The 18,346-nt window shown below is 49.3% G+C and overlaps 1 protein-coding gene across 2 annotated transcripts in view; it reads left to right on the forward strand.

The window, feature by feature from the left end:
* Positions 1–18,346, forward strand: part of KIAA1671 (KIAA1671 ortholog) — a 272,215-nt gene that overhangs the window by 238,231 nt on the left and 15,638 nt on the right. For both annotated transcript variants that reach the window (XM_017865552.1, XM_017865553.1), the window contains exons 7-10: positions 7,067–7,185; positions 10,788–11,037; positions 13,935–14,109; positions 16,604–16,728. In XM_017865552.1, coding sequence (XP_017721041.1) covers positions 7,067–7,185; positions 10,788–11,037; positions 13,935–14,109; positions 16,604–16,728 — 669 coding nt within the window. The remainder of the gene's footprint in view (positions 1–7,066; positions 7,186–10,787; positions 11,038–13,934; positions 14,110–16,603; positions 16,729–18,346) is intronic.

Consider the following 18,346-nt stretch of genomic DNA (forward strand, 5'->3'; position numbering starts at 1 on the left):
TTTTATTTTTATTTACTTTTTTGAGATGGAGTCTCACACTGTCACCTAGGCTGGAGTGCAGTGGCGTGATCTCGGCTCATTGCAACCTCTGCCTCCCGGGTTCAAGTGATTCTCCTCCCTCAGCCTCTCGAGTAGCTGGGACTGCAGGCACCCACCACCATGCCCAGCTAATTTTTATATTTTTAGTAGAGATGGGGTTTCACTATGTTGGCCAGGATGGTCTCGATCTCTTGACCTCATGATCCGCCCGCCCCGGCCTCCCGCAGTGCTGGGATTACAGGCGTGCGCCGCCGCGCCCGGCCATTCCTTGGCTGTATTTATCCATTGCATGGATAGTGTATTTCACCATTCCCTGCCTTATTGGACATTCAGGGTGTCTCTGGTATTCTGCAGTGATAACTAATCCTGCAGGGCGGCGTCCATGTTCATAGATCTTGGCAGGTGTCTTTGATGGTTTCCTTGAGATAAATTTCTGGAGCGAAAATTGCTGAGTTAAGAGTATGCAGATTTTAAATTTGGGGACATATGTTAGGGTTTGTTTTAATATAGCCTTTAAGGGGTACGTGTTAGCCTGTCTCCCCAAAGGTGTCCACTGAGGCACTTATCTTTGCCTGCAAGAAAAGGGCCCAGAGTTCTCACCTTCCAGTGGCTTTGGGGCTTGGCAAGCCAGTCCAGGCAAGTGGTTTTAAACCTGCCAAGTCTTGAGGTTTTCAGAGCATTGTAACCTACATCTCCTTCTAAGAGCCTCCTGACACATCACAGGAAAGGTGGGGCAGGTAGAATGTTGGTGGCAGGAAGGAGCACTGGGCAAGGAGCCCAGAGCCTGGGTTCCAGTCTCCCCAGCTCCGCTTCCCACTCACCAGGAGAACTAAGAGCCCCATAGCTGTTCCTGTTTCTGGGCCTCCGTTTTCTTATCTGAAAAGGAAGGGCCGACTGAATGGACTCAGAGGGTCTGTCCAGGTCTACATTATAGGATTCAGTCAACCTCATTTGACATATGACCAAACCGAGGGTAGGGATTGGAGACTTGGCTAGATGGAGACCAATTCAGGCAGAGCTCTCTGCCTGCCTTTTAATTCATCATGTGTATTTTCAGAGTATCTTGTAGATTATCCACCTGCCTGCAGTCACTAAGGGTGTTTTCACAGCAGCCTGTGAAGCAAAACGGAGTTGGAAGAACATCCTGCCTTAAAGCTAATAAAACAACCTGACTTTTAGCAAGTGAGTTGCAGGGGCCAGGCGCGGCGGCGCACGCCTGTAATCCCGGCACTTTGGGAGGCCAAGGCGGGCGGATCACGAGGTCGGGAGTTCGAGACCAGCCTGGGCAACATGGTGAAACCCCGTCTCTACTAAAAATACAAGAATCAGCTGGGCCTGGTGGCACACTACCTGTAGTCCCAGCTACTCGGGAGGCTGAGGCAAGAGAATTGCTTGAACCCAGGAGGTGGAGGTTGCAGTGAGCCGAGACTGTTATTGCACTCCAGCCTGGGCAACAGAGCGAGACTCCGTCTCAAGAAAAAAAAAAGAGTTGCAGGCCTGTGTGTGTATGTGGTTGATTTTGAGGCCTCGTAGCTCTGGGGCTAAGCTCAAGTGTTGTGATTTGAAATTCCGCCAAGTTCTGGTAGAATGATGAGGCATGAATAACTTGTAATGCACACAGGGTTACCAGGATACTAACTAGAGAAAGTGCTGATTAACAGCTTGCTTTCTTAAACTGCATTTACAAGATGAATTCCCTTAGGTAACCCTAGCCCCTGCATGACTCCAAATTTGAGGGTCTGTTAAAGAGCAGAGAACGCAGTTATATTCACTGTAACTGCTTTGACTGAATATTGAGACACAGAGAAGTAGCTCGCCCAAGGTCATATAGCTACCATGTGGTGGTCTCTGGATTCAAGTCCAGATGTTCTGGTTCTGCAAACAGTGCTTGTTCAGGGAAGACTGCAGAGAAAGTGGTAAATGATAATTATTATATTGTGGAAAATTCTACAGCAGTGCTGTACACTAGAGATTTCTACAGAGATAGAAAAGTATTCTCCACGCTATTCAGTATGGTGGGTGGCTGTGGGGCCCTTGAAGTATGGCTAATGCGATAGGGGAACTGAATTCTTAGTATTATTTAATGTCAATTAATGTAAATTAAATGTAAATAGTCATAAGTTGCTGGTGGCTACTGTATCAGATGGCACAGATGTCGAGACTGAGGTCTAGGGGATGATGGGAGCCTGGGGCCTCCTGAGCCAGCCCTCAGGGTAGGATGGTGGGAAAGTTCAGGGAAGGCTTCCTGGAAGAAGAGCCATCAAAGTTGAAATCTGAATGATAGCTTGGAGGTGGTGGCTGCTCTGCCAGGTTTGGAGGTGAGAGGGAGGAATGTGAGGGGAGGGAAATGGGGCTGGAGGATCCAGTGGGAGGGACTGGGGAGTGAGAAGAAGGGTACGGGAGGAGGGAAGCAACACTGAAGGAGTTTCGAGCCCACCAGGCCCCGCACCCATGCAGGCCCCGCAGGCCGTGACCCTAACCCTAACCCCAACCTTTACCCGGAGGGATGTGGGGGGCTGTGGAAGGGCTTTGAGCAGGGACCTATGCAGTTTTGGAAAGTAGAATGAGAAGAACATACGGGGCGAAGGATGCCAGGGGAGCCCCCTCGGAAGCTGCCGCAGTGGGTGAACAGATAACTGGTCATAGCTGGAAGGAGTGTTCCAGAAAGAGACTTCGAAGGACTGAGGATCGATGCAGTGTGGCAGTGAAGGCGAGAGAGGAGGCAGGGGCGCTGGCCTCAGGACCCTCAGTCTGGCCTTAGGCGGTGGAGGGAGGAAACCCATCCATCCCTGACTCTTGGAGAGTTCAGATCCCTGAGTCTAAATCCGAAACCTCTGTGGAGAGGGCATGCGGATGGTTGTATAAAGGGAAGCCACCATGTTTTGATTGGACACCATTTATCCCCAGGGCCATCCACAAGAGGTCTGGAAACTGCCCCCCTGCCGCCTGCCCTGATTTCATCCTCAGCAATGGACTTGACCTTTTGGTTTCTGGGGGGCGCCTGCAGACTCCTTCTTCCATCACTCAGCACTGAAGGGGATCCCCCTCTCTCAGGGATTTTAAGAATCCTTTGCCAAGGCTCCATTACCCTCTCTGACTCCAAAGAGGGTCTGAAAATTGCTCCAATCATGACGGTTCCCATCTCCTGGGCACCCATTTGTGCCAGGCAGTGAGCTTAACACTTTCCAGAGATTATCTCTTGATACCTCAAAACAGTCCTTGTTTTTCCAGTGTGAAAACTGAGGCTTGGATGGGTGGAGTCACTTGCCAGGCTACACAGCTGGGCAGAGCAGAGACAGCAAGCCCTGCCCTGTATCCCCACCCTAGCTATAAGCTGTCCCCAAGCTGTCACTCCTTTGCCCCCCATTGAGCTTAGTACACCTGCACACCCAGGCACAAGCCCAGCATCCACTTTGTAGCCTCAGGACAACAAGCTGCTTGGGACAACGATGTCTTGTCTTCCACCAGAAACAACCCCTAATTCCCCAGCATCTGGCCTCTGAATCTGACCTCCGAAGGGCATTAAGTTAAAGAAAGGCCAGTTCCATCACATCTTCGAAAACAGTAAGGAGCTGGGAGCGGGCTCAGATGACTGCTCCCAGCCCCGCATCCCAGGGAGATACTCTGTTGACGGTGCTGTGACTCTGAGTATATCAGGTCACCTTGCAAAGCAAAAACATAACACTCCCCAGCAGGGCCTGACTGCCTCCTTACAGCACGCTAACAGCTATCCCCATGTGCTGCCCGTGGGCTTGGAGGTCAGGCAGCCTCTTCCAAAGCTGGCTTGCTCATCCAGATCCCAAAGCCCTTTGACCTGGTGACACTAGACCTAGGAATTTCTCTTACGGGAATAATCTCAGAGATGTGTTGATTTAGCCTCAGGGATGTTCGTCATATTATTGATTGTAGTGGCGAAGAAAATCCTTAGCAAGCAAAAATCCCAGCACTTGGGGACTGGTTAATTGGAAGATGCTGCATCTGAAAAGTGAAATATTCTTCAGCCAGTAAAATGGTGATGTAGGTGAATGGATCCTGAGAGAATTCTGGGCAGGACTATGACAGGATACTGTCTTTGGGTGATGAGTTCTTTTAAAATGTATTCTTTGTGATTTTCCGTTACTCCTAAATGTTTTACAATTAGTAAGGTATTATGTTGTAACTAGAGACAGAAAAGCTTCTACAGACAGTAGAATTAAGAGTGGACAGCAGCTGTGATTCGGGTCTATGAGTGTAGCCATTTAGCAGGGGTGACTGAGGGATTTATTCTGAATTCCCGTCCTTGTATACCCCTCATTCTCAGTATTCCCACGAACATCATGGGGTACATGAGTATCTCCAAAAGGCAAGAGAAAGAGAATGGGAAGGAGGTGACCATTTATGGGATGTTTCCTGAGTGCTGCGCCCTGTTCTGGGAGCTGTCACATTTGTGTCTGTGCCCTGGGGGTGACCATTACTTTCTCACTGAATTCTTGTAACTTCTCTGCAACTCAGAGAGGGAAGCCAGAGCCCTGAGGCCACACAGCAGGCTTTTCCCCAGGCGCCCACTCATTCTGCAGGACCACACGGACCACACACACATGCTTTCTCAGTTCAGTGTGGTTCCAGATAACCTGAGAAGAGGCTGGCTCCCCTGCCTGGGAGGAAGATAAGCTGCTGAGGAACAATCAGCCCACCTCCATTAATTAAGCCTGCCTGCATGCCAGGCAGGCTCCAAGAGGGGAATAGAAACATTGGAGCATCCCAGGCTTAAAGGGCACATCTGATGAGTTGCAGGATCCCGGAGTCTGCAACTGTGCTGTGACCTCCCACGCCCAGTTCCCCGGTGCTCAGTAAATATCTGTCACGTAAATAACTTATGTGTCACATTCTGTCTGGTAGAATTGATAAGTCATCCGGGGTATACAGTGGTGGCTCACGCCTGGAATCCCAGCACTTTGGGAGGCCGAGGAGGGCGGATCACCTGAGGTCAGGAGTTCGTGACCAGCCTGGCCAATGTGGTGAAATCCTGTCTCCACTAAAAATACAAACAAATTAGCCAGGCATGGTGGTGTGTGACTGTAATCCCAGCTACTCAGGAGGCTGAGGCAAGAAAATCACTTGAACCCGGGAGGCGGAGGTTGCAGTGAGCTGAGATTGTTCCACTGCACTCCAGCCTGGGAGACAGAGCAGGACTCCATCTCAAAAAAAAAAAAAGAAGTTCAAGGAGGAGATATCACCATGGGTTGCAATAGCTTTGGGTAAGAAGGATTGATAGGGAAGTGGAATGGCACAAACAAGGCGCAGAGGCCAGGAGTGTGTGAGCTTGTGTAGGAGACAGTATATAGTAAGCTAAAGAGTATGGGATAGAGAGTTTGTTTGGAGCAAGGGTAGGGCATGGGATCAGACAGTAAATTTGGGGGCTCACTTGCAAGGGGCCTTGGATTTCAGCATGAGGACAATAGGGAGCCCCGGAAGGTGTTTGAGCAGGAGATGATCTGAAGCATATTCCAGCAGAATGTGCCTCCTGCCCTCAAATGGAACAGAACGTAAGGAGTAAAGATGAGCCCTGTTTGTCTTTCTGGGCCAGTCTTACGCCCGTAACCCCCATCTCCAAATTCCTCATCAAAAGACGTGACTGGGGCCGGGCGTGGGGGCTCATGCCAGTAATTGCAATGGTTTCAGAGGCCGAGGCAGGAGGATTTCTTGAGCCCAGGAGATTAAGACCAGCCTGGGCAACATGACAAGACCCCATCTCTACAAAATTTTTTTTAAAAAAAGGTGGGTGTGGTAGTGTATGTATACCTGTGCTCCCAGCTACTTGGGAGTCTCAAGCAGGAGGATCACTTGAGCCCCAGAGGCCGAGGCTGGAGTGGGCTGTGATTGTACCACTGTACTGTAGCCTAGGTGACAGAGTAAGACCCTGTCTCAAAAAAAAAAAAAAAAAAAAAAAAAAAAAAAAAAAAAAAAAGATGGTGATTGAGAGCGTCATTCAAAGCTCAGGCAGCCAAGGCCATCTGAGTCATCAGCGTGCCAACGGGCCATCCAAGGATTCTACTTTTGGTTTTGTCTTGAGTGCACCAGCATCTCCCCACTCAACAAAGCACAAGCCTAAGTGGCAGCCATTTCCATGGCCGCATCACAGGGAATGGGCTTTTAATTTGCGAAGCAGACAAATGAGGGAAGACAGTTCAAGTTCAGTTGTTTAATGGGGATTTATGGCGTTTCCACCATGTGCCAGGCTTGGCCCTGTGGTCAGTTCTGTGCTAATCAGCACCTTTGTTCCTGCCTGCCCCCTCTGAGGGCCCGGGCTGAGGGCCGAGACCAGCAACAGACCAGGTTGCAACAGCCCAAGGGATTGATGTTGCCTGATGTGCAGTGGTTTGGACCTGGGGGTTGAAGTCCACTTCGCCGGCTGTTTACTGGCTATTTGACTTGGGGCATGTAATTTCATGTTTTTAAGTCTCAATTTTATCATCTATAAAATGGGGATTGTAATAAGATCCACCCCATGGGATTGTCAAGGGGCTGTAGTTCAACCAGGTGATCTCATGTCAAGAGCTCAGCCCAATGCCTGTCCCAAGTTCGGTGCTCCACGGATCTTGTGTCTGGTGATGCGGATGGGAAACGTGGTGGTGGTAGGAACCTGGGCAGCTGGGTGCATAGAGGTTGCCCTAGCCAGATTCATGAGTCTGGGTAACACTGAAGATGAGAGAAGTGTGCCCAGGCTGTACCGTGAGGAGGAGAGACGGCCATTGAGGTGGGGTCCAGGCGATGCCCTGCAGGGCTTCACATGCCAGGTAGGGTGACCACTTCATCCCAGTTTGCCCAGTTTTAGCACTGAAAGTCCTGTATCCTGTGATATATTGGGCAAACCAGGACGATTGATCACCCTAGTGCCCAGCTAAGATGTCTGGCCCCACTTAGGAGGGCAGTGGGGAGTTGGGATGGGTTTGAGCGGGGGCCATGCCATCTGACTTGCGTGTCGGCCGGGACGGGGGTTCTAAGTACATTTCCCGGTAGAAATCTCACATCTGGCTTGTCTTTGTAGGACCAGCTGAAGCAGTGTTTCTCCCGGCGGCCCATTGAACCCAAGGACACTGACACCCTCGTGCATGAAGCCGACAGCCAGTATGGGACATGGACAGAGCAGCGCCAGAGCGGGGAGAGGTAGGATGCATGCGGCAGGATTCTGGCTGCAAGGGGGCATCTGGGCTGGAGTTGCTGCAGCCCACCCACCTCCTGATTTCTATATTGCTAAAACCTCCAATCTGTAATTATAAGAGGAACCCATTCTTGTTTTAAAAAAGAAATTAGGAAGTATAAAAAAATAATAAAGATTATGGGCCAGGTGTGGTGGCTCACGTCTGTAATCCCAGCACTCTGGGAGGCCGAGGCGGGTGGATTGCCTGAGCTCAGGAGTTTGAGACCAGACTGAGGAACACGGTGAAACCCCGTCTCTACCAAAATACAAAAAATGAGCTTGGTGTGGTGGCATACGCCTGTAATCCCAGCTACTTGGGAGGCTAAGGCAGGAGAATCACTTGAACCTGGGAGGCGGAGGTTGCAGTGAGCCAAGATTGTGCCATCGCCCTCCAGCCTGGGGGACAGAGCAAGACTCTGTCTCAAAAAACAAACAAACAAAAAAAAAAGATTATGGGCCAGCCGCAGTGGCTCACGCCTGTAATCTCAGCACTTTGGGAAGCCCAGGTGGGCAGATCACTTGAGGCCAGGAGTTTGAGACCAGCCTGGCCAACATGGCGAAACCCCGTCTCTACTAAAAATAAAAATAAAAAATTAGCTGGGTATGGTGGTGGGCACCTGTGATCCCAGCTGCTCAGGAGGCTGAAGCATGAGAATCACTTGAACCTGGGAGGTGGAGGCTGCAGTGAGCCAAGATCGCGCCAATGCACTCACCCCAGCCTGGGTGACAGAGAGAGACACCTTGCCTAAAAAAAAAGATAATGATATATGAAATATCCAAGATAGGCAAATCCCATAGAGATAGAAAACAGATGAGGCTCTAGGGGTGGAAAGGGACTGGGGATTGACTACTTCATGGGTACCTGGTTTCTTTTTGGGGTGATGGAAATTTCTAGGATGCCAGTGATGATGGCTGCACAACACTGTGACTGTCCCACATGTGACCAATGGCAAATTGTATTTTACCACAGTGATAAAAATGATAAATCATCGATATTAAAGTTGGGAGGGGGGTTGATAGAATTGAAAATGGTAAGAAAAAGTAAAAGGAAAGCAAAGGTTTTTTTTTTTTTTTTTTTTTTGAGAGGGGTCTCGCTCTGTCGCCCAGGCTGGAGTGCAGTGGCACAATGTCAGCTCACTGTAAGCTCCGCCTCCTGGGTTCACGTCATTCTCCTGCCTCAGCCTTACAAGTAGCTGGGACTACAGGCACCCACCACCACGCCCGGCTAATTTTTTTTGTATTTTTAGTGGAGACGGAGTTTCACCATGTTAGCCAGGATGGTCTTCATCTCCTGACCTTGTGTCCACCCATCTCGGCCTCCCAAAGTGCTGGGATTACAGGTGTGAGCCACCATGCCCGGCCGGAAAGCAAAGATTTTTTACAGTGCCTGAGAAAGCTGTTTTTCCCACTGACGCATGAAATATGTGTTTAGTTATGAACTTAACTTAAATTTCTCTAGAATACCACTGCAAGAGCACTGGACTGAGAGTCTGGAAACCCACGTCTTGGTTTTGCACATGTCCCTATGTGACCCTAGGAGCCCCTTCCTCTCTCGGGGTCTCCATTCCCCAGCTCTGACCTCGGGCCAGTGGGAGCTGCAGTGTGGACTTGGGTGCACCCCTGGGTGGGCGCTCCCTGCTGTCCCGCAGAGACACTGCAGCTTCCCCTCCTCTGGCCACCTCAGGAGCATGGCGCTCCCAGCCTTGGACAGTGGTGCCACCTGCTGTCTCTCGATGGTATTACCTTCATCCCTTGTGGATTTGCCTCAATCCACCCTACAACCCTAACATCCTCCATATGACAAGTAATGAAATCATCCCAGAGCTGACAGAAAGCACGGTGAAATGCCAGCACCTGTGGAAAGTTCTGCTCAAGGGAGCAGCCTGGTGGTCTTGAGAGTAGGCCCACTTGTCAGGTGTGCTCACCTGTCCTTTCTCAAGGCAAGAGTTTCCCATGACCTGGAGGCTTTGCTAGGCTATTGGCTTAGATGTCATTTTTAATATGTGGGTGGAGGCAGGGCAGGAGGTTGTTAATGACTTGAATTATCCGTAAATTTTCTATCTTACATGGTTCCAATGACCCAAGCGATACCTGACTATATTATCATAGGAAGAGATTTCAGAAGTAGGAGAGAGCCAAGGACATGGACGCTGGAGTCAGATTGCCTGGGCTCCATCCCAGTTCTGCTGCTTGGGGCAAGCTAATTTACATCTCTGTTCTTAGTTTCCTCACCTTTAACAAGGTGAATAAGAATATTTAAGTTCACGAGGCCAATTATATGAGTCTGTTTTCACACTGCTATACAGAACTACCTGAGACTGGGTAATTTATAAAGGAAAGAGGTTTAATTGACTCACAGTTCTGCAGGGCTGGGGAAGCCTCAGGAAACTTACAATCATGGTGGAAGGTGAAGGGGAAGCAAGGCACGTCCTACATGGCAGCAGGAGGGAGAGAAGGGGAAGGTGTCACACACTTTTAAACCATTAGATCTTGTGAGAGCTCACTCACTACCATGAGAACAGCACGGAGGACATTCGCCCCCATGATCCAATCACTTCCCCCCACCAGGCCCCTCCTCCAATTCGACATGAGATTTATATGGGGACACAAATCCAAACCATGTCACCAACCCTTTCTTGTAGGATTGTGGCAGTTATAGGATAATCCTCATAGGATTTTTGGAGAGGATTGGATGACACATTTTTTAGCACAATTCCTGGCACATAGTAAATGCTCAGTATATTTTTATTAAATGACTGAATGAATGAGTGAATGAAATAACGCAGATCCCACCACCTGCTCTTCCATGGGTAACTGCTGATAACAATTTGATCTACATCAGCACTGCCCAGCAGAAATAGATGATTTGATCCTTATGCAATATATACATGTATTGAAACACCCCTCTGTACCCCAGAAACATGTGTAATTACTATGTATCAATTATAAATAAAAAAGAATTACAATGTGAGCTGCAAATGCAAGACATATATGTAATTTAAAATGTCCTGGTAGCTATACTAAAAGAATAAGAAGAAACAAGTGAAATTAAATTTAAGGATGTGTTTTTATCGGAACCAAGGGATCCAAAATATTGTCATTTCCACATGCAGTTAACATGAAAAGTTATTAACGAGGCAGTTTACATTCTTTTTTTCCATTCAAAGTATTGGAAATCCAGTGTGTGAGGTATAGGAAATTTAGTATGTAAGATACTCATGGCATATCTCAGCTCTGTCACTTGCTCCATTGCAAGGATCCAACAGTCACCTGTGGTAAGCAGCTTCTATCCAGGACAGTGCAGGGCTAGAGGGTCTTGAGTGGCACAGGACGGACTCCTCCCATTCTGCACCTGCCAGGTGTTCTAGGCAATGCCTTAAACAGCACCTCACTGTGGCACATCTTGTGCTGTTTCCAAAGAGGGTCTTCTGCTGGGATGTTCTGTCTGTGGTTACCTGGCCTATAAAACATACCCCAAGCTATGCTGCCTGCAGCATCCTTCACTTGAAATCCCGTTCTCTGAAATGTTCTCCATAACTTTGTCTCCCTTCATTCCCGTTTTTTGCAGCTTGACCACTGAGTCCCCAGACAGCAGTGCTACATCGACAAGAAAACAGCCCCCCAGTAGCCGTTTGTCTTCTCTGTCCTCTCAAACGGAGCCCACCTCGGCTGGGGACCAGTATGACTGCTCCAGGGACCAGCGGAGCACCAGCGTGGACCGCTCCAGCACTGACCTGGAATCCACCGACGGGATGGAGGGCCCGCCTCCACCGGATGCCTGCCCTGAAAAGAGAGTGGATGACTTCTCCTTCATCGATGTAAGTCTGTAGCCAGGAGCATTTCTTCTTAAATGGAAATTCCAGCCTCTCTCTGTGAATTGCTACTTCAGGTGTAGGATCTGTGTGCCAGGGACACTTGGAGTGGGTACAGAAGGCACTGTCTTTGAAATGGGACTCACTTATGCATGTATCTTGGACCTGCCATACACCTGGTGTGTGTCTTGGGGCAAATGTCTTCACCTCTCTGAGCCTCAACTTCCTTATCTACTTGTAACCAGCACCATCAGCTCCACAGCCTCAAATACAATTGCATGTGTTCAAATTAAAACTGATCTAAGCCCTCACCTGCCAGGTAAGCAAGGAGTCTGACCACTTAACCCTGGAAGTCACCCTGAGGTTTATAGTTCCAAGCATGAAGAGCCTGGAGTTTGCTCAGAATGATTCTGCTGAACGTTCTCACTGAGGTCTTGCTGGTAGAACAGTGTCCCTGGTACCAGGGGATCCAGCTCTCTCTGTAGTGGCTCTTCCAGGACAGAAAGTCCCCCTCAGGCATGGGCACCTTTCATGGAGGTCCCAGGGGACAGCCCCCAGCAGTCAGCTCTTTCAGGTCCCAAGCACAGCCAGGATGTCAGCTGCCCCAGCATAGCAGGTTAAACGGTCTCCTGCTCTAGCACCTTCCAGACCAGAACTTGTCCTCCTTTCCCCTGGGAGCCCCACCTCCAGGGGTCAGGCAGGTCATCCTTTTCAACCCTTGAAACCCAGGGGTGATGTCATTATTCTCCTCCCGTGACAATAGGGCTACCTGCCCACTCTCTGTTGGATGGAACGTCTGCAAAATCTGAAAGGGGCCCTCTCTCCTGGCAGTAAAGCCTCCCACCTACACACTTGGGCATGACTACCCACAGTTCCCCAGAGGAGGAACACCACTGCTTTAGAAAAAGGGCTGCCTTTAGGGCTTCAGAGGGGATTCACCTTCAATGTATGGCCAAGGTCTCTCACTGGCACCTCTAGATCAGGGCAGAGACAAAGAAAGACACAAGTTCAGTCTTGATTGGGGAACCCCATTATATAACCATGGCCATGGCCATTCCCACCTCCCTGGGTTCATCAGGATTTGGTTGGGTGATATATTCAGTTATTCACTCAACAGACGTGTACTGAGATCTTGCTATGTGCCTTACATGCCAGCATCATGTCACTGCATCGTGAACTTTTCTGCTAGAACACTAAGTGGTTCCTTCTTGATGTCCATGATAAACAACAGTCACTGAGTGTTGACCACTGGCCCAGGCACATGTTAATAACCCCAGAGGCAAAACTGCCTGCCCATTTTGCAAATTAGCAAATCAAAGTGGCCATGGAGTGACTAAATGCAGGTGTCCCTAAGCATAGGTCTAACGCTTACTGAAATTATACTGAGGTTTATGTGTGATGCCCACCACGATTTGGGTCTCCTGTGGGGATACTGAGGTTTATGTATGGTGCCAACCACGATTTAGGTCTCCTGTAGGGACGGTTTGGAGGCTGAATGGGGAGGCGGAGGCAGGGCACTAAGGAATCTAGTCTCTGTATCAGGGTGAGGATGCAAAGGTGGCACCATCTTCCCCTGCAAGCCAGCCCCTCTGTCAGTATGATTCTGTCCTGCTCTCTTGGAGTCTGAAAACCTGGCTCTATTAAGTGGCCGAAGAAGCGAGCCCGCCTCTAGGTGCAGCAGGCACTCTCTGATTTCTGTCTTTCCCCCTCTCACTGGTGCCATGCAAGTCTCCTCACAAGACAGCACTGTGGCTGATTTGGAAAGTAGCTATGCAAATACCACCTCCTTCCACCACCCCTAGTGGGGCGTTTGTTACTTACCATCGTTGGGAAATGATTCATTGAAATTAGCCTGTCATCACTGACTTAGAAGGCCTTGGGTGATGGAATTTCTCCAAAGTGGACCTAGGCGGAAGAAATCAACATTTCATGTAAGAACATGAGCTTGCCGGAAAGAGCTCTTGGCTGTGAGCCTTGGTTAGGCTCTGTCTGAAACAAGGGCTTTCCACACCGGAGAGCAGGGAGTTCTCTCAGCCACTGTAGGAAGGAGACACTGTTTATCTCCTTTTCATAAATAGGGACACCCCGGCTCAGAGAATTGAAGCTCATTGCCCAAGGTCACACAGCCAGGATTCGAACCCAGCTGCGTTTGAACCCAAGCTCTGAGCACTTCACTGCTGCCTCCCGGGAGACTTCTGAGCCAGGCACTTCCCATCTCCTTACCGGGGCCCACTCAGATGGTCTGCGCTCCCCACCCTTTCACTGGGGATAGTAGTGACTTGGCAGCCCTCACCGACTCCCCACCTGTCACAACTCAGAGTGAGTCTTCAGGGATGCCTGAAAATGGACGTCTGATGTTGCGTCCTCCCTTCCCACCTGCACCTTAGATTATGTGAGTAAAGTAGGAATTCCACAGAGAACCTCTCAACCCGGGGACTCTTGTGTGAATATGGTTGACAGGATTTAGTTAGATGTTGAATCCATTATTCATTCAACAAACAAACATTTATTGAGCTCCTGCTGTGTACTGATCATTGCTGTAGATTACATACTTGTGTGGTGGATGTCACTGGGAGAGAAAAGGCATTAGTATTATGTGTCTACTGGGTTCCAGGCAGCCTGGCACTGTACTAGGGCACTCAAGGTTCATTGTTCCACCTGGCTCTTGTCATCAACCTATGGGGTATGTTTTATAGGGAAATTTAGGCTTTGGATGTTAGGTTACTATTAAATGTGGAAGCCACTGTGGGAGGGAGACACTGTTTATCTCCTAGCGCTGGCCTGGGTACCACCTAAATAGCCTCTCATCTGTCAACGAAGCTGTGTACCACCGACTTCGTTGTGGTACCCTCCATTGATGATTCCCTTGCTTTTTTTCCTCTTCCTCCCTGCTGCTCCCAAAGCAAACCTCAGTCCTCGACTCAAGTGCCCTGAAGACCCGGGTGCAGCTCAGCAAGAGAAGCCGCCGCCGGGCCCCCATCTCCCACTCCCTCCGGCGTAGCCGATTCAGTGAGTCCGAGAGCAGATCGCCTCTGGAGGATGAGACTGACAACACGTGGATGTTCAAAGACTCAACGGGTATGCCATGCCTTCTCTCCTCCTCAGACAGCACATTGAACAGCAGGAAGGATTTAGACTAAGCCCTACGAAAAAATTCCTGACTTGGAAGGCTGCAGATCATTAGAACACAATTACATAGGAAACTGATTTCTTGTTATGCAGAACTTATCAGAAACTAGGTAAAACAGTGTTTTGAAGGTTAGCATATTAATTGAGGCTCTTTGAGTTACAAGAGACAGAGACATAGCTTAATAAGGTTTTACTATTTTCTGCTTCTATTTTGATTAAATTCACCCCTGTATTCTCTTTAGGTTTGCTCGCTGGTCTTTTGTGTATATTCCTGAGTTGAAAGATCTGTTCATATATTATCAGTCTTTTTTTCTGTTTTCTAACGCATCATTTAAGGCTATACATTTTCTTCGAAGGACTGCTTTGGCTGCTTACCGTATCAAAACCTGAGCTGAATCTTGAAGAATGGGTAGTAATGAGTTAGGGAAAGTTATTCCAGGCAGAAGCATCAACAAGATCAAAGGGACAGAGATGTAGAAAGAACATTCTGTGTGTGTGGCAGGAGCATCTCTAAGCAGTTTCATGTTGCTCAAGCTGGGAATAGCAGGATATGCTGGAAAGGTAGGCAGAGGCCAGATCGTGGAGATCCCTGATGCTTTGCTAAGGAGTTAGATTTCATCTGTAGATGGAGAGCCATGAAAGACTTTTAAGAAGAAATAGGCCAGGCGCGGTGGTTCACGCCTGTAATCCCAGCACTTTGGGAGGCCGGGGTGGGCAGATCACAAGGTTAGGAGATTGAGACCATTCTGGCCAACATGGTGAAACCCCGTCTCTACTAAAAATACAAAAATTAGCCGGGCATGGCAGCGCATGCCTGTAATCCGAGCTATTCTCGGGAGGCTGAGGCAGGAGAATCCCTTGAACCCAGGAGGCGGAGGTTGCGGTGAGCTGAGATCGCACTACTGCACTCCAACCTGGTGACAAAGCTAGACTTCATCTCAAAAAAAAAAAAAAAAAAAAAAAAAAAAAAAAAGAAAAGAAAAGAAAGAAAGAAACAAAATATCTTCTTGCAATGGAAACTAGAGCAGCTGACCTGCCCACTCTCTCCAGACACACAGCCTTTAGTCCTCAAAAACGTCTTACAGGTGCCTTTGTTCATTTGGGGTTTGCCCATGACAAACATTAAGGATGTCAGACCAGGCTCTGAGCTAAGTGAGGGGCATTGCTTCTGACCAGATACTTTGAAGAAATGCTTGGAGAGTTCTCTCTCCTGTTCCTATCCCATTTCTGTTATTAAAGGAAATGTTTAAATGCCTCAGGTGAGACCTCTCTACACACTTCCTTGGTTTTCTGAGCCAAGCTCTATTAATCCACCTGGAGCAAATGAAGACCATAGTAAGGACAAAAACACACAAATACTGCCAGCTGGAATGTGGCAGAAGCACCTCTGGCTCCCGTCAGCCTTGAGGAGCTGGCCAAGGGCTGGATGGGGAAGGCGGGGTCTGTGCTTTCTTTTTTTTTTTTTTTTTTTTTGAGATGGAGTCACGCTCTGTCACCCAAGCTGGAGTGCACTGGCCAGATCTCAGCTCACTGCAAGCTCCGCCTCCCGGGTTCACGCCATTCTCCTGCCTCAGCCTCCCGACTAGCTGGGACTACAGGCACCTGCCACCTCGCCCGGCTAGGTTTTGTATTTTTTAGTAGAGACGGGGTTTCACCGTGTTAGCCAGGATGGTCTCGATCTCCTGACCTTGTGATCCGCCCGCCTCGGCCTCCCAAAGTGCTGGGATTACAGGCTTGAGCCACCGCGCCCGGCCCTTAGTGTACCTCAGTTCCCTGGATAGCCCAAGGGCTCCAGAGCACCAGGTCTTGCCTCGTTCATCCCCGCCCCCTCCTCCAATCCTCACTGTGCCCATGCCACATCCCGGTTTCAGGGAAGTAGAAACTCCTCGCATATCACTCCTGGAAGAGGGTGCAGGCAGCCCATCACCCAAAAGCTTGAGTGATCAGCTCAGCCTCAAGCACGGGGCTGGGGTTAAGTCCCGGAAAGGGGAGCCAGGGTCGAGGAAAGTGGCTTCCTGGTCCACCTTTGGGCCGCCTTTCCACAAGACACATGAAGCTCTCCACATTCTCCTCTGAGAGCATAGCCTCAGTGCATTGTTGGCTGAAAGCATTCCTGTCTACTTTCCTGCCTCTGCCAAAGATTTCCTTCTATTTCCTGGACTTTGAGTGAGCCAGGGGCTCAGGAGTTGGGTTTGCCTGTGCCCTCCCGCAAAAGAAAACCTACTCTGCCTGTTATCAGTGTCTTCTGGCAAGAAGCAGAGTTGTGAGAAGAGAGCATGAAAGCAGGCACCTGGGTGGTCCTCATCTGTAAAATGGGCCAGAGCATCTTCTGTGCAGGTCTGATGTGAGCGTTGCATGAGATACTGTGTGCAGATTATCTGGCACTTAGGACCTCAATACAAGGCAGCTGTCAATGACTTCAGTGCCCTTTTCTTTGCAACAGAAGAGAAATCACCCAGGAAGGAAGAGTCAGATGAGGAGGAGAAGCCATCCAAAGCTGAGAGGACCCCCGTCAGCCATCCTCAGAGGATGCCTGCGTTTCCAGGCATGGATCCGGCAGTGCTAAAGGTACCAGACCTCTCACCAAGAGTCACCTGGTGGGCATGCTCCTCAACCTTAGCAGCATAAAGAACAGATTCCTTCCTTCCTTCATTCCTTCCTTCCTTCCTTCCTTCCTTCCTTCCTTCCTTCCTTCCTTCCTTCCTTCCTTCCTCCCCCCCTTCCTTCTCTCTTTCTTTTCTCCTTTCCTTCTTCCTTTTCTCTTCTTTCCTCCCTCTTCTCTTTTCTTCCTTCCTTCCTTTTTTATCCTTCCTTTTTTCCTTCCTTCCTTCCTCCTTCCTTCATTCCTTCCATTTTTGAAATAGTTTAAGATTCAAAGGAAGTTACAAAAATAACCCAGGGAGTTTCTCCATACCCTTCACCCAGCTTCACCCACATGATAGTATCTCACATGACCATAGCAAATAGGCAAAATTAGGAAATTGGCCTTGGTACAATACCACTAACAATACTACTAATTCATTTGGATTTCACCAGTGGCCCTGTGTTGCTTAATCTCTGCTTTCTTTTTTTTTTTTTTTGAGATGGAGTCTCACTCTGTCGCCCAGGCTGGAGTGCAGTGGCCGGATCTCAGCTCACTGTAAGCTCCACCTCCTGGGTTTACGCCATTCTCCTGCCTCAGCCTCCCGAGTAGCTGGGACTACAGGCGCCTGCCACCTCACCCGGCTAGTTTTCGTATTTTAGTAGAGACAGGGTTTCACCGTGTTAGCCAGGATGGTCTCGATCTCCTGACCTCGTGATCTGCCTGTCTCGGCCTCCCAAAGTGCTGGGATTACAGGCATGAGCCACCGCGCCCGGCCAATCTCTGCTTTCTGAGTATCCTCCATCCCCAAACCTGCTGCTCTGTTTGGTGTCATAGCTAAGCCAAGTGGGCTGATAATCCAATTGGTGGCGCTCACCGGTGCTGAGTGTCGGAAACAGGAGTGAACAAACCCAGGCTGCTGAAGCCCTTGAGGAATCAAGGCTGGGGAAGGCAGGCACAGAAAATGATCATTTCAATTCCAGATGACACAGGAAGCCAGTGCTGGAACCACGTCCCAGTCTCCCAAATTGCACCAGCATGCCAACTGTATTATGCAATGCTGAGGGAAAGGCTGAGCTGCCTCCCTCCTCCCCACCTCCAACTCTCACAATTGTGTCTCGTAGTCCTGGGACCAAATGGCACTTAATTTGGGTGAGAAAAGAGGCCCTTTTGCCCCCTGTTCTGTGCCAGACATCATGTGCCTGCAAACTCACTTTATGCTCCAGCAGCCTTGCAAAAGGTAGCTCTTCTCTCCCCTTTTATTGAAGAAGAAATGAAAGCAAAAAAGCCTAACTTGTTGGTAAAATTTCTCAACTCTGTGTATCCCATGCGGGCCACACAGTCCCCGTGTGGGAACGCCGTGACTGTTGCTCCTTTAGTAGACGAAAGTTTTGCTTTTCTGTCATTTCTTCAAATAGAAAGTCAGTCAGTAGTGGATGTGCGCGTGTCTCTGTAATTGATTTTACAGGCCCTTAAAGTGTGAACATCTGTCAGCCGCTAGAACTAGGTTGGAGGTTTCCTTCCTTCCTTCCTTCCTTCCTTCCTTCCTTCCTTCCTTCCTTCCTTCCTTCCTTCCTTCCTTCCTCCCTCCCTCCCTCCCGTCCC

This window comes from Rhinopithecus bieti, unplaced genomic scaffold, assembly GCF_001698545.2.
Source record: "Rhinopithecus bieti isolate Rb0 unplaced genomic scaffold, ASM169854v2 scaffold_82929, whole genome shotgun sequence".
Taxonomy (NCBI): Eukaryota; Metazoa; Chordata; class Mammalia; order Primates; family Cercopithecidae; genus Rhinopithecus; species Rhinopithecus bieti.